We start from the raw sequence: 20,046 nt of genomic DNA, 5'->3' as shown, positions 1-20,046 counted from the left end.
AGTTAATTTTTTTGGTTGGCAGATCTGACGTCCAATTAAGCGTGCGGAAATGACGCCTAGTGGACGAAATTGACGTGCGACCATCGTTTTATCTGTCATTGTAGCTGAAATCTCGTTCAAATCTTTGCGTAATTACTTTTTTTTAAATATATTATATTTTTTAAATAAATTGAAATAAACAATTCGTAATTTAAAACTTTTTATTGTATTACAGCTTACCGTTTAGAATAAAGTTAATATTACAGTAAAATATATACAAGTAGTGTTAGGTAATCAAGGGAAAAGTTCATCTCAAAACCAAAGTATCCGCGTTAGGGATGAGAAGAAACCTTGTGGTTTTTATTAATCGGCCGCTAATTTAAATTAAAACTCGCCTAAATAATACTTAATTTTTAGTTGGTTCGAATTCATCATTTTAAGATACTCCTTTATGCTATAATGTTACCGAAGGGGAACTTTTAAATGCAAAAACTCAGTTCTCGCCAAATTTAATTTCACTTCTAAAAGTTTCCTGAATGGTTTAAATACCCTTATGCGACCGTGCACGAAAACAAACTCCCACACGGAACACAAACCGAGCATAGACCACGAAATATTAATAGTACTTGTGAGGTTTTGTGCTTCTTTTACTGAACCGTCGAGAGAGTCGTTCCTTCCATGGTCGCCATTCGCGATTATAACCTCAACTGCGAATCCGGGAAGCGCGTTGATGGAAGAAAGAACTCTCGCACTATTATAAAACCTTCAGAGTTCAAACGGTCGAACGCCCATTCGATCCCTCCGAACGGCGCAACCTTTTAAATTATCCTAGTAAAATTAAAGTTTCGGCGCCCCCGGGGCTCCCCATTAAAACAGGCATATTAAAAAAAATAATAAAAATACACCCTACCCATACGCCTCCGTTTTTGTAAATATGCGACTATAGGGAATTTTTCATTAGTCGTGGCCATATTTTATAGGATAATGCACTTTTTGCGCTTGACCGGTTCCGGTGGCTCGAGCGCCGCCAGAATCGCCTCGTCGAACACATTTTTCAGTCCCTTCTGCGTCAGGGCCGAGCACTCCACATACTTGACGGCTTTCAGCTCCTTGGCCAGTTTCTCGCCCTGCTCAATTGAAATCGGCTTCTGTTTATTCTTAGCCAGCTTTTCTATGGTCGCCCCATCGTCGCGCAGGTCCACCTGAGTGCCGACCAGCAGGAACGGCGTTTTCTGACAATGGTGCGTGATTTCGGGCACCCACTGCAACCCAAAGGTCAGTTAAAACGTCGCGAGCGAACAAAAACCCCACCTTTTCTTTGACGTTCTCAAACGAGGACGGACTAACTACAGAAAAACACACTAGGAAAACGTCGGTCTGTGGGTAACTCAGGGGACGCAGTCGGTCGTAATCTTCTTGCCCTGGAAATCGAAAAAACCGTCGCTTAAGAGGCTTTAGAGTCCTTTTTACACATCACCGAACCATCACTTGGCTTAAAATAATAAACTATTTACAAGATCACCTAACCCACCTGCTGTATCGAAAAGACCCAGAGTATAGGGCTCTCCGCCGATCATAACAGTGACGGCATAATTGTCGAACACGGTGGGCACGTATTCCGACGGAAATTTGTTCGTCGTGTAGCTAGAAGCGAGATAAATTCGTGAAAAACGCAAGGAACGCGAAATCTCACCGCGTACTCACCTAATTAATAAACACGTTTTACCGACAGCGCCATCTCCCACAACGACACACTTGATGGTCTGCATTATTGCCCTGAAACAAACACGCCCATGGAAAAGCCGCGCTTTACGCATAACAATAAGGGTATATTTTTATTAAAGCCGCTGCCATTTTTGTTCGGCGAAAACGAGCGAACGCTCCGCGTACACCAAAGCGTGCAGCGGCCAAAATATTGGGATCGATTGACGCGAACGTACCGATCGTTGGTGAAGAAGTTTTCAACTTAAAGACGAGACACTAAACTAAAAAAAACGGAAAGCGTTTCAGGAATTTTGGGTTGGGTTCACGTCACACCGTCATAAACGCGCAGTGTCCAATGAATATAAATTTCCGTGGCCGACCATCACGGACTATAAAAGTTTCGCTGAACATTACGCGATCTGAATGACGTTTCTTACACATTCCGTGGCGATTGAGACCTGTGTCGTTCCAGATTCCAAATCGAGTTCTTAATGAAACATTGGAATATGTGTCAATTTTCTGCATGGCCTGGATTTATCTATTTATTTCTACAAGAATAATTAGGGTTGGGTGTAGTATTTGATTCTAAATTATCCTGTCTTCCGCAGGTGGAGAGCATGATATCTAGAGCTTCAGCTGGAAAAAATATTATGAAGTGTTTACCGAGGACGTGGTGTGGAATGCTTCCATATACCACTATTGCTTTCGATAAAACTTTTGTAAGATCTAAACTGGATTATGGATCTATCATTTGCATTCAATTATTGGTAAACTAGATAAAGTTCAATATCAGGCACTTAAAATTGCTCCTGGTTTGACCGAAGTGTGGAGCACTAGTTTGAATGATAGAAGGTCGTATCTGCCGTGTAAACTTCTTTTTAGGTGGTGTAGTGGCAGGAATAACCCTTTGTAAAAGGCTGTCAAGGAACTATATGTATGTATGCTTTGAAACCTTAATTATTTTGGCAATAACTATATGCCTCCATTGATTGAGAGTTTTGATCTGATGTCGCCTTATCTCTATCAATTTTTTCCTGTGCATTGTATAGGTTCGGGTTTTTCTAAGGCTTGTCCTAATGAAAAGGTATTTCGAGAGATGTGTGAACTCGGATGGTCCTCAGATTATGCATTTGTCAGGGAATGGTGGGGATAGGTGCTTTCATCTCACATCTTAATATTAAGTATGCACCCATTAAATAAGTACTTATAATTTGACGAGAGCTGGGTGGTCTCTGATTCTAGGAATGCCCTCTAGAGCCTGAAATCCACTGAGTTCAATGCTAAAGTGAATGGTATTTTCTTAAAATTAAAAAAATGTTTAAAATGATGAAATTGTGGATGGAGCGGCCAGTCAAGACATGGTTTCATTGGAATTAAAACCCCACTTTACCATATTCTTTGTAGTAAAAAAATAATCTGTGGATTACTTGGTCTACAAGATGAAGACGCATTGGGTCTTACACAAAAATCCTCGACTGTAGTTGATAATGGGCGAATGTCCTTAGCTAAAATGGCAACGTTACGTAAAAGCAACGACAAGGAAGAAGACATTCTATTGTGGTCGGAGGGGTTAGTTCTGCGTTGCCTTAGGAATTTAACGTAATTTTCAAATGGCGGACGAAGAATACGACGATAACGATGCCGGCGATGATTTTGACGACGATGTAGACGATGACAATATCGAGGAGCTCGAACAGCCTGATGAGGAAGGCGACAACATCGACATCGTCCAGCCAGGTGCCTAAGTAAGTGTTTTGAAAGCGTTTCAACTCTTAAAGTGTGGGTTTGTAGGCCAAGCAGGTGGCGGCGTACCCAAAGACAAACGTATCACAACGAAGTATATGACAAAATACGAAAGGGCGAGAGTATTGGGCACCCGGGCGCTTCAGATTGCCATGTGCGCCCCGGTAATGGTCGAATTGGATGGGGAAACAGATCCGCTGCAGATCGCCATGAAGGAACTGAAGCAACGCAAAATCCCCATCATAATTAGGAGGTACCTGCCCGATCACTCTTACGAAGATTGGGGCATTGACGAGCTCATTATTATAGACCATTGAAAGGGAATCAATTTCTATTAAATTTTTTCATAAAGTTTTCTTTTTGTAAATGGCTTATAACCATTTTTTTTTTCGCCAGTATTGGTTAGTTTCCTAAATACATGTCGATAATTATTGGATTAATGATTTTTTTTTTGCGGCTGGCCAGACGTTCGCGATGTTTGAGGTTATGGTCGTGTTTGTTATGTTGGACTTTGATGTTGCTTTTTGTTTGTAATAAATCTTTCGTTCGTTCGAAAACAATGTCGGCCGTGGTGCGAGTAGCGCGAAATAAACTACTCTTATACCGGAGCCTGCATTATGTGCAAGGTCAAGAGCCGGAACCCAAAGTTAGGGAGTACTTTTATTACATCGACCACCAAGGGATGGTAACCGATAAACATTCTTCAGGCCCTATCGCGTCCTCGCTAGTTGTTTTTAGACGACGCCCGCATGAAAAACTTCACGTCGTGTTTCAAGGACAAGTCGTTCCTGCGATTCTTCTTCCGACGGCTCCGGCTGAACGGCACCGGTCGCTACACGGAGTTTCCCTATCTGTCCGTTTGCGGCAAGGAGCGCAATTTCGTTAGATGCGACGACTACCCCGTCGTTTACACCCACGTGATACGAAAAAACGGAGAGTACCTTTTGGCGCACAACCATGCGGATGATTTGCTTACGGTGGAGTTTCGCCCCGATAAACTGTTGATGTTGCCAACCACCGGTCGTGTTTACCATCCGGCACCGCCAGAGGTCGGTTCCGTGGGGTTGATCCGATCGAAACTGGCCGTGGAGTTTAGCAGCCATTTTGAATTCGGCGACAGGCCTGGCGATCCACCGACTCATTTCAATTTCGACGGGCACAGATACCTATTGGAAGGGCAGTGGTATAAGGAAGTAATGGATAGAAAAAGCGGCTAGGTTAAAGTTAGGTTATTTATGTCTCCCGAGACAACTATAAAAACTCGTGCTGGAAAAACTTGTGACGTCCGACAAGAGAAAATGCTGGAATTGATTTTTAGAAAGTTTCTAGAATGGCAGGTAGGGGCACAATTGAATTTTTTAATGAGTCGTCGAAAACGGTTCCTTTCAGAATACCAAAGCTGACACGGTTGAGTCATTTAGATTGCTTGTTAAAATACGGAAATTATATTTAACATGTCAATAGCAATTAATACTCAACCAAAAAAAAAATGCCTTCTTATCGCAACAAAGGATAACCGAATACGGGTCAAACCTATATTATAAGTACAATACCTGCATTATTAAACCTAAAATTTCGTTCTTTTAGCAAAATACACGTAAGTTTACTGTTAAGATACCGAAATTATATTTAAAATGCCAATTGCAGCCGTGAAATAGGAAATTTTGTAAACGCAAATGCGCGTTGGAAAACAAAATAGCAAAAATTGTAATGGCGGTAGAAAATTGTGCAAAAATTTAGTTAAAAAAAAAATGACCTTTTTATTTGTATGTATATTTTGGCTATACGTAACGTAACATCATTCTCCAAAAACGAGATTTAAGATGGCGATTTCGCCACCTGATGACCATCCTAGAAGTTTAAAAATAATTTTCAGCATTTTCTATTGGTCGCTTTGTCATAAATTGAAAAAATATATGAAAACCATTTTCGAATTTTTTTTTGTTGAAAGTATTGATTGATTTTATTACGTCTTTCCAAAATATGGGGATTCTAAAGTTACCAGAAAAAAAAATAGCAACATTAGAAAAGACACCATAATGACCAAGAAATATGAGAAAAATGAAAATTAAAGTTTTAATTAATCAATATTTCTTTTGCATCTCTCCAAGAAAAGCTGCTTACTTTCAAGATGTTTTTAAACATTTTAAATATGTATTTTAATATATATTAAGCTCTTATGAAATTTCGTCGAATTGCCCTTTTTTTACTTTTAAGACTTTAAAAACATTATTACCTCCAATAAAAGTAATAATTTTTTTCAGTGATTTATATATATTATTATATAATGTTTTTTTGCTGTTTCCACAAAAATCGGATTAAAATTCTGAAGAATTTTACTTCCTTTTTCTACTTCTAAGATTAGCAATTTTTTGGAGTGACATATAATAGATTTTAATATATATTACTATATAATCCTTTACTATATACTTTCTTTAACTTTTACAATTTCGCAGAATTTTATCCCATTTTTTAACCTTTAAGATGTTTTTAAACATTTTTCCCTGCAATAAAAGCAATATAAGTTTTTAAAGTGATTTATTTTATATATAATTTAGACTATTAAAAAATTAACAACACTATACTAAATCAAGGTTCGTTGGTGTCCTCAGAGGCGGGCGGTCGCTCCAAAGGTTTAAGCCTATTCGGCAGGACCCACGAGTACCCCTTCCTACCTGTATCCCTTTGCTTAAACCCGGTAAACAGCTTGCGTTTGTCGTGTTTTTCAGGATCGAAAGACTCGAAAGTGATGTAATGCTTATCGTTTTTCGGGGCTTCATCGTAAAGCACCGTGTGACTCGCCTTTACCAACTCCTTCACTCTTGTTTGGAAGTTTTCCTTATCGTTCAAGAACCTAAACATGCAACTCTAACCTCAAACTCGTTTAGACGATGAAGACTCACATTTCGGATGTCACTTTATCGATGCCGTGGCTTACGCTCGCGTCGACGTTACTAAACACCCAGTAAAGATACTTTAAAAGTTGCCACAGGTGCTGCTCCGATTTGTTCCATGCGGGGAAAGCTTCCAGCAGATGCAACTCGTAAGTCTCGGGGTTTATCACAGGATGAAATATGGGGGATTGAAATCGTACTTTCTGAAAAGCGAAGTAAAGCGACGACGACTTCATTCTTTAAACGTGCTCACCGGGTGAGCGGAGTCGGGAAAATCGTCATCCAAAATTATGGTAAACCTAAAGACGCCGTCCTCGTAGCAACCGCGCCTCACGAAAATAACCCCGAACCACACTAAAAGAAACAAAAAAAAGTTCTCAAGTCCTCACTCACATGTCCTTTTACCTAGAGGTGTTTCCCTGGACGGAATGACGTACACCCCGGGTATGTTTTCCGCTTGCACCATTTTGCTTAAATTTCCGTCTATTATTAACGGCCAAAATCGCAACCCATACTTACTATTCGGCCAAGATAACGTACTCCTGCCTAACGGCCTTGTAAAGTTTACCTATTTCGTCATTTTCTCGAAAACTCGCTCTGGGGTAGTCGGCTCTGATTGTTCTACGCTGCTGTGCCCCGTCATCCTTTCCAGGATCACTCTAAAACGGTCTCGACTTTAACTTCAACGAGCAAACGTAGCGACGACGGGTTTACTTCGGGCTCCATCCCGAGCGTACTTCTCGGAGCCTGCTAATTCCCAAAATAAAAAATAAAAGGCGTCATAAATTGTCAACATAGTAATCAATTTGCCAATTATTCCTTATCGCCGACAAAACCAGCGATAATTAGCCGTGTTATTTACGCTCGGGATCAATTTTTTCAATGGTGAATGGCGATTACATATTTCATCCCACAGCACGATTGAAATAATAGATAAAGAAATTGTCTTGGCGCAAACCAGTGCTGGGAATATTCGAATGGAACATTTGCATATACTTTGTGAATCAGTTGTTTGTACCTTAAATTGTAAACTTTCATAGTTTTTTTCCGCTGTAATGACCGACATTACCAGGATCATTGGGCCATTTCCTTAATTTTCTCTGAATTACCCACATAAAGATAACTTATGGAAAGAAATTCTGCAGATAAAATTACCAACCATTTGCGTGGAAATAGGGAAAGATGAATCTTAAGTCAAAATATACAAGTGATACAGTAAGTGGAACAAATATGCAAGAAGCAACGTGGTCTCCTATTGAGATGATAGTTTCGCCTCCCAAGATTAAAAAACTGTTGGGATTGCAAAATGTGATCAAGAAAATTAAAATCTATCATTAAACATGTCAATAAACTGCCCTTAAATGTACGAGAATTGTAATTAAACTGTACGTATATTAATCTAATTGGTATGCATGTGATTTTATGCAACATTTTAAACATCCTCGTTTGTCTTGCTCCTACTGTTGGGAATATGGATTTTCCTTATACACCGACAAATTCCGCTAAATTAATCAAATCCATTTTGCTCGAAAAAATTACGTCGTACACACTTCCACGATACATGGATAACCCAGGCGGCTTCTGACAGTTGTCAAAAAAATCCGCTTGACGACTATCCATAGTCCGTGACCGGTCCAATATTCCATGAAATTTTTGATATTCCGAATACATTTCAAAACATGCATAAATGTTCAATGAAGCACGAGGTATCGATCCGTATTCTGGATTCGTATATCTGTCATTTTAAAATTCGGGTGGGGGTCTCGTGGGCGAGACAATCCCATAGATGCACGAATTACAACTATTCTTATATTATGATTCGTCTGGTCTAAGTGGGATTCTGTCGTGAGCATTGCAGATGGCGGTTTAACCTTCGTTCGCTCCAGACAGAATCTCTTTTAATCGTCCCCAATAATTTTGACATCTGTTCCTATTGAGTGGATTTAGTGTTTTTAGTGTTTAGTGAATGTTTGAAAGTTATAATCATTGTCGGCCTCGCTGTTCTTTTCTGTTCACGCCGGTATGCTGGCCGGATTTGCCCGGTAGGTCCGCGGTGGTAGCGGGGAAGGCCATTTTTTGCTATCGGTCAAAGATTTTTGAATAGTGGATGGATCTGTCCAGGCCCTTTTTATTAAGGCACCCTCCAGGTTATAAATGTTGGTCTGTGACCAAAAGAAAAATCTTCGGCGGTTACCGGAAAATGGGTGAATGACCACAGCGGGTTTGCCCACCTGAGAGCAATTCGTATTTTATTTCTCTCTCTCTCTCTCTCTGTTGTCAGTGCTTGCGGGTCGGTCCGTGGCGAATAACGTAAACAATTGAGAGGTTATATACCGTTTCGTGAACTTTTAGGCGTTATTTCCGCAATGTCTTCGGGTTCTGACTCCGACAGCGGCTCGAACCGGAGCCGCAGTCGTTCGCGGACTCCGGGAAACGCGAAATCCCCGTCGAATTCGCCGCGGTCGCCGGGTAGCCCCGGCAAAGGGAGGTCCGCGTCGAACTCGAGATCCGGTAGCGTCGCATCGGATCGATCTCAACGGTCGGCGAGTCGTGAAAATTCGCCTGCCGACTCGAACAGGTCGCGATCTCGTTCGCGAGAATCCGCGGATTCGAGAAAATCGGACAATACCCGCCGATCGAGGTCGGGGTCTGTCGAATCTAAAAAATCAGGCGTCCGTTCGCGATCCGGATCAGCGGCGTCCGATACTTCTAAAAGGTCTTCTAGGAGATCGGACTCGCAAGCATCCAGTAGGTCGGGCTCGCGAGAGTCGCAGACTTCTAGGAGGTCCAGGTTGTCGAAGAGATCAGATTCGCGGGGTTCAAGGAGATCAGGTTCCAATGCGTCTGTGGGTTCCAGAAAGTCGTCGAGGGCTTCGAAGAGCAGGTCGAACAGCCCCAACCTTCAAATAGACGAGGGAAAATCGGACGACGACGACGAAGGAGCAGAGCCCAAAAAGAAAAGTAGGGTGTTGGATTCGGACAGCGACGAGGGCGAAGCGAAAAGCGTAGAAGGGGACAAGGGTGTGAGCGCGGCCGCTATTTTCGGTGACGACGCCGACGACATAAGCGAGGACAGTGACGACGACGTGACCAAAGGCCGGCCGGATAAAAAAGAAGAAGAGGAAGAAGAGCGAGCTGAGGTTACGGGCGACGAGAAGGAGGCGGGACGTTCTGACGACGACGCGGATGTCGCGAGGGTGGGCGACGACGCTGATGATAAGGAGAACGAGCCTGAGGTGATACCGGAGACGCGTATCGACGTCGAGGTGCCGAAAATAAGCTGCGACCTCGGCAGGGACATAAATTTCGTCAAGCTGCCGAACTTCTTGTCAGTGGAGACGAGGCCCTTCGATCCGGAAACGTACGAGGACGAGATCGACGAGGAGGAAACGCTGGACGAGGAGGGCAGGGCCAGGTTGAAGCTCAAGGTGGAGAACACGGTCAGGTGGAGAGAGGTGGTGGACAAGGAGGGCGACGTAAAAAAAGAGTCGAACGCGAAGATCGTTAGGTGGTCGGACGGCTCGTACAGCTTACACCTCGGCTCGGAGATATTCGACGTCTATAGGCAACCTCTCCAAGTGAGTATTTGTTTAATTTCGCACCGACATTGGGTAGGTGACACTTACACTTACACTGACTATCGCTTAACGCATTTACTTTACACATTTCTTTCGAACAATTTAATGCAATTGAGAATACTGGCATGTACCAAGTGTGGTTTAAATAGCCTGAAGATTTTTGAATTTTTTATTAAGAATCAAAGAGACTTATAAGCTTTGCTTGTAATATTAATAAAATCATTTTTGAGTTTCATGGCCGACTGGAAATACATATTTACCTTTCCCATGTGATCCCATTTTGTCATAGTCATATGTTTATCAATATTAATTTGGACACTGTTTTGTGCAAACTAACCCACAACCTTTGTCCAAATGAGCCAGCTATGTGTTACTGTCTGCCATTGATGTAAATAACTGGAAACAGTAAGCTTGCATAGCCGCAAAGGGCGTCTGGAAAACCGTTGATAAACAAAATAAATAACTGCGGCTGGAGGTTGCTTGTACTTCAACTTTCCTAAACTACTGAATCGCAAACTGTCAATTGCAGGGCGACCACAACCACCTGTTCATACGACAGGGAACCGGCCTGCAAGGCCAGGCGGTGTTTAGGACGAAGCTGAGCTTCAGGCCGCATTCGACCGAGAGTTTCACGCACAGGAAGATGACGTTGTCGTTGGCGGACAGGTCGCAAAAAACGTCCGGCATCAAGATACTGTCGCAGGTGGGCGTCGATCCCGACCACGACAAGGCAATACGGTTGAAAAAAGAAGAAGAGAAACTGCGCCAGACCGTGAAGCCGAAAACGCAAAGGAAGAAGAGCGATTCGGCGTCGAGATCGCAGGCGGCCCGCGACACGTACCGTGAAGAGGAGGGCAGCGACGACGAGGGTGCCATTTCGATCAGCGCCATTAAAAACAAATACAAGGCGGGGGCGGGCGGAGTGTCGAAGGGGGGCGCGATTTATTCATCCGACGATGAGGGTTCGGACATCGAAAACAGAAGGGTGAGGAAGTCTGACAAGCCGAAGGCGTTGAAGGATTCGGACGAGGAGAGCGACAGCGAATAGGTTAGGTTCGTTTATTTGTAAGAAGCGGCGACAAACAAATAGTTTATACGAGAGAAAAGCGATTAATAAATGTTGAAAATCGTTTGTATTGTTTTGATTTTAAAATCCAGGCGTTTCTACCTGCCGTCGCGTTGAACGGAACGAAATCTGATATTATATGCACCCATAAGTAATGGGTGTAATACCCATTTTTTAAACTCTGGTTTCCGGGTAAATATGCAACAGGGGTGAGCGACAGCGAATAGGTTAGGTTCGTATATTTTTAAGAAGCGACGACAAGAAATTAGTGTATATGAGAAAAATGGGATTACCAAAAATATCTTTTTTTCTTTCGTGCTGTTTTAATCTTAAAATCCCGGTGGCTTCTAAGTATCACAATACGGGCGAGTGACAGCGAAAAGGTGAGGTATTTGTAAGATGCGGTGACAAAAAGATGGTATATTTGCGACAAATAAAAACCGTTGTTTTCATTTGGAAAATCCCGATGTTTTGAACGAAATTTGAGGTCCGAAAATGAGACCGAGCCAGAGGCCGGTATGTAACGTAACTTATGAGGCGTAATCTAATTAACAGATCATAAAAAAATTACCATTTGGTAGACTGCGACCAGTATGGACGATACGTTACGCACTGTGAGCACTCAAAAACGCCTATTCAGTAATTTTAACAGAAAAAACACGAAACAGAAGGTCGAAAAATCTGCAAATTGCGCCATTGTCTTTCAAAATGAGAGCGGGCACACTTTGAGAAAATGCTGCCTTAAAAATGCTACATCTAAACTAAAACTCGTCGAATTGATGAACTGTCAGCGGCCATGTTGCTTGTAGCGCGTCAGGTCTGACTGATTGAAGACGAGTTTTAATTTCAATTTGCAGAAGAAACAATTCCTATATATATCTAATGGTCATATAATTATAAAGTTAGTTATCCGTGATTTTTATTTCGAGGTTATTAAATTTTGAATCGCGTTTTCTAATTATCAATACCACAGCATCACTGAGACTGATTATTTTATGTTGGCAATAGAGCTAAAAAAGGTAATACCGTTATCGGCGGGTGGTGGGGGGCTGGAACGGGAAGCGAATTTGTTTGATGTTTGGGACGTGCGATAGGTAGAAGCCGAATCGAGTTTGTAGGTTTCCGGGACCGCAGATTTAAAGTAAGTTGTTGAAAGTTGCCGACGCCGGCGTTTACGATCGCGTGGTAACGGAGTAGGAGTGGGTTTTACTGAACGCCGCGTCTGTTCCGGGGATCGTCCGTGTCGGCAGTGGGAGACACAAAGAGAGCGTAACCGTTTAACATGTCGACTAAACGGAAGAGGGTGCCGACGAAAAAGGCGGCGGCCAAAAAGAGAAAAGATGAAACCGACGACTCAGAGCTGAGCGACGCGAGCGAAAGCGACGCCAGGAATCAGCCCGACGAAGTATTAATTGCAGGTTAGTGACGTTTGCGGTTTTCCGATAAGTAGCGGCCGATTTTTTTTTACCGTTGAAAGGCCACGGCGACGTCTTGGACGAACTGAGCCAGCTTCCCAAGGAGCTGCTCAACACCCTGGTCAAGCCGGTCGGCCAGTTGGTTTTCTTCGGAGGGGTCAACTGGGACCAGGCTGGCAAGAAGGACTCTAAGGGCGTGAAAATGATCCCCAACCTCTGGCTGCCTCACAAGTTCGGGGATTACAAAGTAAATGGTTTGGGGGCGCGTCCCGTGGGGTGGCGTCGTTATTAATTTTGACGCGTGTCAGGTTCGGTTGGCGGTCAGCGGGTGTACGGCGGCCCACAGCGTCCTAGTCGACGCCGAAGGGAAGGCCTACACGTTCGGTCGGAACGCGCACGGTCAGTTGGGTCTGGACAGTACCGCTACCGTTTCCAAGCCCACCGTGGTCCCCACTTTGGAGAAGATGAACGTCATAAGCGCCGCGTGCGGGCGTCACCACACACTCTTCCTGACAGATACGGGTAAGTCTCCACCAGCCAATTCAGTTTCGGTTATAATTGGTAAAATTTGTCGGTTAGTTCGGTGTGTACGCCACTGAATTAGTGTTGGTTTGTTGGCGAACTGTTAGAATAGCGTGTGAGCCGTTAAAAAAATCAAAGCCTACTGAGAAAGTAACAAAGAGTAGAATTGTGTGCTAAAAAAAACGAGTAAAAACCTGCCCAAAGGAAATTCAAACGAGTAAAGATGAATGTATTATCAAAAATAGTGAAACGATTGAAAAAAGAGCGCAAAAATCGATAATTAACGTTTAAACAATGCCCTAGTTTCCAAAAAAATGACATTTTTGGTTTGTGCGCCAAAAGATAAGCCAATTGTTGGGATAAGCACCCTGAAGTAACATTACTTTTCAAAGTTTCATATCTGAGATTTAATAGATCCAAGTTTAATTTTGGTTACATTTTATTAGTTGACCAACTCACTTAACTAACAAACGAAACAAAACTGATCACAATGTTTTTTTTTTTCTTTCTCCAAAACTTGTACCGAGTTTAATAAATAGATCCAAGTTTTGTTTTACTTGGTTGTTTTGGTTGTGGTTAGTTAATTACTTAATTATCAGACTAATCAACTTGTATCTTTGGTTTCTTTGAGTTGTTTCCCCAAAACTCGAAATTGAGTTTAATATAATCAAGTTTAGTTTTGACTAGTTTTAGTTATTTAGTTAGCTTATTAGCAAAATAATCAACTTGTTTCTTTGCTTTTCTTTTTTCTTTAATAGAGCCAAGTGGACAGATTTATATCTCTAAAGAAGGTTTGATTATAGGAAACCCACTTAGTCCTTTGATAAATGAGATTTTTATGGATAATTTTGAAATTATCATACTAGAACATCCTTGAAGTAAAAGTTTTTTATGGCGGTATAGATACGTGGATGATGTCTTTGCATGCTTTGTTGGAACGGACAGACAATTGAATTATTTTTTTAAATTACATAATCGTATAAAATTCACTATCACTCTATTAGTTTTTTAGATTAACTATTACGAGAGCGCAACACAAATTAGATTTTTCAATATATCATAAACCTCCACACACGGGCACAGTCATACATAACAGCTCAAATCACTCTTATACACACAAAATGGCTGCACTTCACTCTTTTATACACACAGACTTCTTAATACGCCACTCTCAACAGAAAATTACAGTAAAGAACTATCATTAAACAAATTGCACTGAACAACGGCTACAATCCGTCCATTATAGATAAAATTATAAATATAAAACAAATCCAGACAACAGTAAACTCTATTTATCCGAAACCTAATACAGCACACGATCAATTTAAAATAATAACATACATAGGAGAACCTAATGAAACTAACTAACAACTAGAACTAACAACACAATAGGAAAAAATTTGAAAAACAATAAAACGAAATGTCCAAAATCTCAAACATCAGATGTCTACAGGTCGAAATGCGGATCTTGTCCTAAAATTTATATTGGACAAACCGGTAGCTCCTTCAAGAAACGCATTAACGAACATAGAAGAACATTTAGAAACAATAGTCGGGATTCTAATTATGCTACACACTTAAACACAGAAAAACACGTTTTTGACGACAATTTTGATATTTTACATACAGGCACAAAAAGTAGAAAATTAAATTTATTGGAAGCAATGGAGATTAAGAAAATGAGACATCAAAATGTATTGCTTAACGATCAATTAGGTCTAAATACCTCTCCTTTATTGATCTTAAATTCTCACAACAACATTAATTAAGGTTTTATGGTCATTTTTTGGTATATATAGTAGCAGGTAGTTTGTAAATATTACACTTGATAAAGACACGGTGTTGTCGAACCAGTTGTCATGTCAAAAAATATATTTTCCTGAAAATCAGTTCTAATTATTTTGATAAATGAATTTTCATCAAGTAAAAGCCACCTCAGTTCAATAGAAGGAAGTTTAGTTTTAGTCAGCGTACTTTGCTGGTTTGGGTTAGTTTTTACTAGTTACCTAATCAACTTAATAAACTAAGCGAAACTAATCGATTTGTTTCTTTCTTTTCTTTCTTCAAACTTTAGTTTTTGTTAGTTCTTATTAGTTAGTTACTTACTTAGTAAACTAACCAACCTAATTTAATATAAATAAATAAAATAAATAAAAATTGCAAATCAAAATCAGGTACAGTGTACGCGTGCGGCGATAACAGGTCGGGACAGTGCGGCGTGGGCAACCTGCAGCCCCAAATTTTGGTACCCACCCGTATCAACTATAGGGGCCCGCCCATCGTCAAGGTAAAAAAAAAGACAAGTTGCACGGCGATATAAATTTCTGATCGAAACTGTTTTTTAAGTCAAGCGTTTTAAGCGTTAAAAGGAGTTTCCATGTGTCTGATAATTACGTCCGAACTTTCTTATTTTTCTTTTATTTTTTTATATAAGTGTTAAGGAAAAAAACTGTAGACTGTCGCAACATAGTCCGTATTTCAAGCGTACTAAAGCTCTTACTTTAAGGGCGGCAAAATATTCATACGAAATATTTATAATAAATGAATAACAAGGGCAATAAGATAACATATACAGTTTACAATATTTTTTTAAAATAATTTTTTAATATAATTTGCAAGTTTTAAAAATATGTATAATAATAAAGTTGCTTTTAAATCAGTTCGATCATTTGATAGGAACTTTGGTACCATTCACCAGATTACACGCTACATTTAATTTTCATAATTATTTTCTTGATGAAGAAAATATTTGCCAATATATAATACAATTCAAATATGAACTTTGTGCATTACTTTGCACGATGTTATTATTTTTGTTCCGATTAAAACAACGGGGATGTTTCTTTATTTTAAATATACAGGACGGCTCAAAGAAACGCGATGAATAAAATCGTTTTTTTTTTCTTTTTTTTTTAACAGGGCATTCTAATTTTTCAACTTTTTTTTAGTAATAGTAAGACGCAATACTTGAATCTGATTTAGAACACACTTCAAATACCGTTGCATTTATCTTCCACTTCGTCGCCCATATGAAATATGTATATACATTTTTTTGTCCAAATTAGATTTACATATGCATTATTATTAATAAAAAGGTTAACGAAGTCTAAAGGAAATCGATAACAAAATTTAAAAATAGGGTGTTAAATTAAATAAAAAGTGGGTTGTATTCGTCACGCTTTTGCGAGCCACCTTGTACACTTTAAAATAATTTTAAATCGTGCGCCCTGACAATCTTTCCAACTTATGTATTGACCATTTTCTGATAACTTCCGAAACACACGAGGCAATGGACTTAATAAAGCAATTGTTCCTAGAATTTTTCAGATAAAAGAGCTTTTTGTTTAACGCAATTTGTTATAATTTACCAGTGTTTTATTTTCTTGTTTTTAGTTATGCTTTATAATTTTTTTTTTGCTTTTTAAACGTTCGATGAACTAACTAGATAAGTAGCAGTTAGATTTTAAGTTAATTTTACAGCAATCATACTAATTACTGAATTACTAATTAATTAGTAATAAAATAAATACATATTTCTTGGCATCTATATTGTATTTTGTATTTGCTTCGACTCTTGATCGAAAATGTCGCTCCTGGTGAGTTAAGGACTGCATATTTTGCACTTTTCCATTCACACCTCCTATATGCGATCTTTATATGGGACCATGCTTCTGGCAGGCACCGTTTGTTCAGATTACAGCGAAAAGCAATTCGAATTATTAGTGGACTTGGTTATCGGGAGGACTGTAAAAATGCCTTTCGAGCATTGGAAATTCCTACATGGTCCTCGTTGTTTATCTTAGAAAATCTATTATTTGTAAAGAAATATCCGCATCTATTTACCACTTGTAAGGAATTGCATGACCATCAAAGCAGAGGTTGGGACAATGTGGTTATGCCGCTTAGAGACGTGTGAGACTGGTCCAAATTATTATTATAAATTAAACAGTCGAACTATTTTTAATTAATCAGAGTTTTTATTCTTTCGATGAATATTTGTATTTCAATTATGTATCAGGTGCATTTGAAGTATATGTTATTTTATTCCTTTTTGTTTGACGTATGTAAATCATCTGTGATTGTAACATTAATGAAGTATTCGTATTAGTACCAATAAATAAATATAACTGCTTAATCAATCGGTTTTATGTTAATGCTCCAGTGTGCGCATGTTGTAAGAAAAAAAAAACCGTAGGTCGGTTGCGGGGCCGAATTTTCAGTCGTCCTCGACATCAAGGGGGGCCTGCATTCGTTCGGGCTGCCCGAGTACGGTCAGCTCGGCCACAACACCGACGGCAAGTACTTCAAGACGTCCACCAAGCTGTGTTTCAACTACCAGACGAGCCCGAAACGGATCGTGCTCTACATCGAGAAGAGCAAGGACGGTCACGTGTCGCCCGTGGACGTCACCGAGATCGTCGACTTCTCGTGCGGCCAAAATCACACGGTCGCGATCGACAGCCGCAAGAGGGCGTTCTCGTGGGGTTTCGGCGGTTTCGGCCGTCTGGGCCACGCCGAGCAGAAGGACGAGATGGTGAGCCGTTTTTTTTCTTCCCTTTTTTGTTTTCTAGGTTAGGTTGGAAACCCAATCCCCAATCCTTTTCACCCCACTCTAAGTGATTTGTTCCTTACAGTCTGCATATCCAAAGTTGAATTTATCTTGATAACGTTTTAACTTTGTTTTTTTCGAGATATCAAGGTAAACAAAAAAAGTTAGTAGCCAAGTTTTTTTCCAAGCGACGTATAAAACAAAACTATCAATTTTCTGATATTTAATCCTACATCATATATTTTTTAATGGAACATCCTGTATGTGTTTAATAGAATATCTTATTCCGAATACAACTCACTCATTTTTGTGTCACCTTTTGTTGGAAAGTACTAAATCTAAATTTCTAAAACTAAATTTGTCAATTTTTTTATACAGTATATCTCGCTAAGAAACTGTATAACATAATCGGTTCATTTTAGTTAGTTGAAGAGGAACTGTACTACTCCGTGAAATTCCGAAATCGCCTAAAGGAACAAATATATCTTTTTATATTAACTTCAAATTTTTTTTTATCAAATCTGATAAATACGCAAAATGTTTTCCGGCTTGGCTTTTTTGAAAAACGTACACCACCGCATCTTAAATAAAATTTGCGTTGCATTTTTTTTCCGTGTGTTTTCGCATTATAAGATACAAAATTTAAAATTACATTTTCAGTAAGGGCTATTTAAAACTGTCTTAAATAATTTTTTTAACGGTCTTATACAGTGTGCCCCATTTCCTGTGCCGTGCATTCAGAGATACCAGGGTTAACGAAAAAACAATTTTTTTCCAGAAAACGTATAAAACAAAACACTATGTATATTACGTATGTGTTTAATAGAATATCTTTTTCCGATTACAATCCGATCCCATTATATTTTAGCCCACGCGTTTTTGACAAATCGGCAAAAATAGGTAAATCTGGGTTTGACCTTATAGTTCTTGATATGTGGTCAGTGATATTTTGAATGTAAGGAAGGAAAGTGTGGGATTGCTTTCGGCCTCATTGCTGTTGGAAGGTTATGGTGAAGTGTTTTGTGATGGAACGCTTAATATCTTTATTTTGGCTCCAATGACCCTGGTAGATATAGTTTTACGGCTCTGTAATCGAAAGAGTTGAGAACCAATGAATTTTGGACCGGATAGTATTGGTCTGTGTGTAGGTTTTCTGTAAACACAATGACCCAATATTAGATCTGATTTTCTATCTATTGATAAGAATATGTAAGAGTGGAAGGTTAGTTTCCAACTCAATAGTAAAGCGTATGTTAGGTGTACTAAGGATTCTTGATCATGAGGCCAAATAATCCAGAAGTTTTGTAAAAAGTATTACAATAGGAAGTTTCTTTGAAAAATGAATGTGAGATTGATTTTTAAGGTCTTCCCCTAGGCAGCTTTGGAGTATATACATAAAAATGTAATTTCCGAATTAAACCGGTTACTCAATGCGCGCACTCCCTTCTCTCTTGATTTCGCTAGAGTTTTTTCTCTTCTCTCTCTACGAGTCTCCTAGGCGTATCGATTTTATTGGCCGTTCGAAAAGTGAGGTTATGCACGTTTCGCACGCAGGTGCCGCGACTGATCAAGTATTTCGACAGCCAGTCCAGGGGCGTGCGCTCGGTGCATTGCGGATCGACCTACAGCCTCGCGGTCACCGAGTACAACGGCCTGTTCATGTTCGGCCAGACGAAGCGCACGGGCGAGGTACGTGGTGTGACGTAATTTGACGGCGGTCCGCGGCCATTTTGTTTGTTTTTTTTTTTTTGCGCGTTCGAAGGCGAACATGTACCCAAAACCGATCCAGGATCTGGCCGGTTGGAACGTGCAGCACGTCGGAGCTAGTTCAACCTCTATCGTAGTCGCGGCCGACGACACTTGCATCGGGTGGGGGGCGTCTCCGACCTACGGGGAATTGGGGCTCGGCGACATGCAGAAGAGTACGACGACGCCGAAAGAGATCACCCGGATGTCCGGTATCAAGGTGCTCGGTTTGAGCATGGGATATTGGCATACGCTGGCGATCGCGGCCGAAGACACTCCTGAGCAGAAGGCGAAGCTGGAAGCTCTCAAAAAGTTCGAGCCGTAACGCGGGATCTACTTAACTTAAGTTAAGTAACCTCGATGGTGTGTACTTTATATGTCCTCCATTACCACATCTCCCAACCTCATCCTAGGTTTCATTTTCCTCTTCTAGCATAGGTCAGGTTTTAACATTTTCGCTATATATATATATATATACACGTATAGGGTATTCCCAGTATTGTATCTTTTTTTACATTGTACGTTTTTAATTTATTACGCGACATCTCATCCCCACGTAGGGGAAACGTTTTTTGTCTACGATATTTTTGACAGCGTCATTATTTTTTCTGTAATAAAATTGGTTGTAAAGTGGGCCGGGTAGTTTGATTTGCTGCGCAGATTTGAAAAAAACGCTAGATTATGACGTGAGATGTCATTAACCGATCATCATTCTATGGTCTATGGTCACGGTTTAGTAGGATGGGCCATTTATGCACTGGAAATTTCAATCGTTTCATTATTTTCGCTCCATATATACACATACATCTAATATATATTACGCTTGTAAACGTGATAGGCATTTTTTTTT

The 20,046-nt window shown here is 40.2% G+C and overlaps 6 protein-coding genes across 9 annotated transcripts; 4 read left to right on the top strand and 2 right to left on the bottom strand.

Moving 5' to 3' along the window:
* Positions 1 to 189: 189 nt before the first annotated feature.
* Positions 190 to 2,057, bottom strand: LOC132696121 (cdc42 homolog). The gene is made up of 5 exons (XM_060660751.1): positions 1,920 to 2,057; positions 1,684 to 1,755; positions 1,511 to 1,623; positions 1,291 to 1,400; positions 190 to 1,241 (listed from the first exon to the last, which is right to left on the bottom strand). The coding sequence occupies exons 2-5, from the start codon at positions 1,746 to 1,748 to the stop codon at positions 954 to 956; spliced, it is 576 nt and encodes a 191-aa protein (XP_060516734.1). The 5' UTR covers positions 1,749 to 1,755; positions 1,920 to 2,057; the 3' UTR covers positions 190 to 953.
* Positions 2,058 to 2,169: 112 nt separating this feature from the next.
* On the top strand, positions 2,170 to 3,856 carry LOC132696054 (DNA-directed RNA polymerases I, II, and III subunit RPABC2). The gene is made up of 3 exons (XM_060660601.1): positions 2,170 to 2,864; positions 2,926 to 3,420; positions 3,475 to 3,856. The coding sequence occupies exons 2-3, from the start codon at positions 3,294 to 3,296 to the stop codon at positions 3,741 to 3,743; spliced, it is 396 nt and encodes a 131-aa protein (XP_060516584.1). The 5' UTR covers positions 2,170 to 2,864; positions 2,926 to 3,293; the 3' UTR covers positions 3,744 to 3,856.
* A 29-nt stretch (positions 3,857 to 3,885) lies between these two features.
* Positions 3,886 to 5,876, top strand: LOC132696053 (UPF0598 protein CG30010). Of its 3 annotated transcripts, none has more exons than XR_009617988.1 (3): positions 3,886 to 4,111; positions 4,155 to 4,763; positions 4,816 to 5,876. XR_009617988.1 is itself a non-coding variant. In XM_060660600.1 (2 exons), the coding sequence occupies exons 1-2, from the start codon at positions 3,941 to 3,943 to the stop codon at positions 4,641 to 4,643; spliced, it is 660 nt and encodes a 219-aa protein (XP_060516583.1). In that variant the 5' UTR covers positions 3,886 to 3,940; the 3' UTR covers positions 4,644 to 5,872. The 3 variants fall into 3 exon arrangements, 1 of the variants encoding a protein (XP_060516583.1); XR_009617987.1 differs by having other exon boundaries at positions 4,155 to 5,023; positions 5,074 to 5,874; XM_060660600.1 differs by having other exon boundaries at positions 4,155 to 5,872.
* Positions 5,877 to 5,949: 73 nt separating this feature from the next.
* Positions 5,950 to 7,309, bottom strand: LOC132696691 (protein crossbronx homolog). Its single transcript, XM_060661672.1, has 6 exons — positions 7,035 to 7,309; positions 6,840 to 6,979; positions 6,726 to 6,790; positions 6,574 to 6,674; positions 6,330 to 6,523; positions 5,950 to 6,280 (listed from the first exon to the last, which is right to left on the bottom strand). The coding sequence occupies exons 1-6, from the start codon at positions 7,044 to 7,046 to the stop codon at positions 6,016 to 6,018; spliced, it is 777 nt and encodes a 258-aa protein (XP_060517655.1). The 5' UTR covers positions 7,047 to 7,309; the 3' UTR covers positions 5,950 to 6,015.
* A 1,305-nt stretch (positions 7,310 to 8,614) lies between these two features.
* On the top strand, positions 8,615 to 11,002 carry LOC132696506 (another transcription unit protein). Its single transcript, XM_060661366.1, has 2 exons — positions 8,615 to 9,898; positions 10,428 to 11,002. Exons 1-2 carry the CDS (start codon positions 8,687 to 8,689, stop codon positions 10,944 to 10,946), a joined length of 1,731 nt encoding a protein of 576 aa, XP_060517349.1. The 5' UTR covers positions 8,615 to 8,686; the 3' UTR covers positions 10,947 to 11,002.
* A 1,000-nt stretch (positions 11,003 to 12,002) lies between these two features.
* On the top strand, positions 12,003 to 19,859 carry LOC132696982 (protein RCC2 homolog). Of its 2 annotated transcripts, XM_060662200.1 has the most exons (8): positions 12,009 to 12,105; positions 12,162 to 12,382; positions 12,442 to 12,626; positions 12,688 to 12,901; positions 15,076 to 15,188; positions 17,097 to 17,435; positions 19,005 to 19,139; positions 19,213 to 19,859. In XM_060662200.1, the coding sequence occupies exons 2-8, from the start codon at positions 12,247 to 12,249 to the stop codon at positions 19,519 to 19,521; spliced, it is 1,431 nt and encodes a 476-aa protein (XP_060518183.1). In that variant the 5' UTR covers positions 12,009 to 12,105; positions 12,162 to 12,246; the 3' UTR covers positions 19,522 to 19,859. The 2 variants fall into 2 exon arrangements, with proteins under 2 accessions (XP_060518182.1, XP_060518183.1); XM_060662199.1 differs by having other exon boundaries at positions 12,003 to 12,382.
* Positions 19,860 to 20,046: the final 187 nt, after the last annotated feature.

Source organism: Cylas formicarius, unplaced genomic scaffold, assembly GCF_029955315.1.
Source record: "Cylas formicarius isolate icCylForm1 unplaced genomic scaffold, icCylForm1.1 PGA_scaffold_1__22_contigs__length_36826433, whole genome shotgun sequence".
Taxonomy (NCBI): domain Eukaryota; kingdom Metazoa; phylum Arthropoda; class Insecta; order Coleoptera; family Brentidae; genus Cylas; species Cylas formicarius.
The sequence above is the reverse complement of the archived record's forward strand: the minus strand, read 5'-3'. Positions and strand labels throughout refer to the sequence as shown.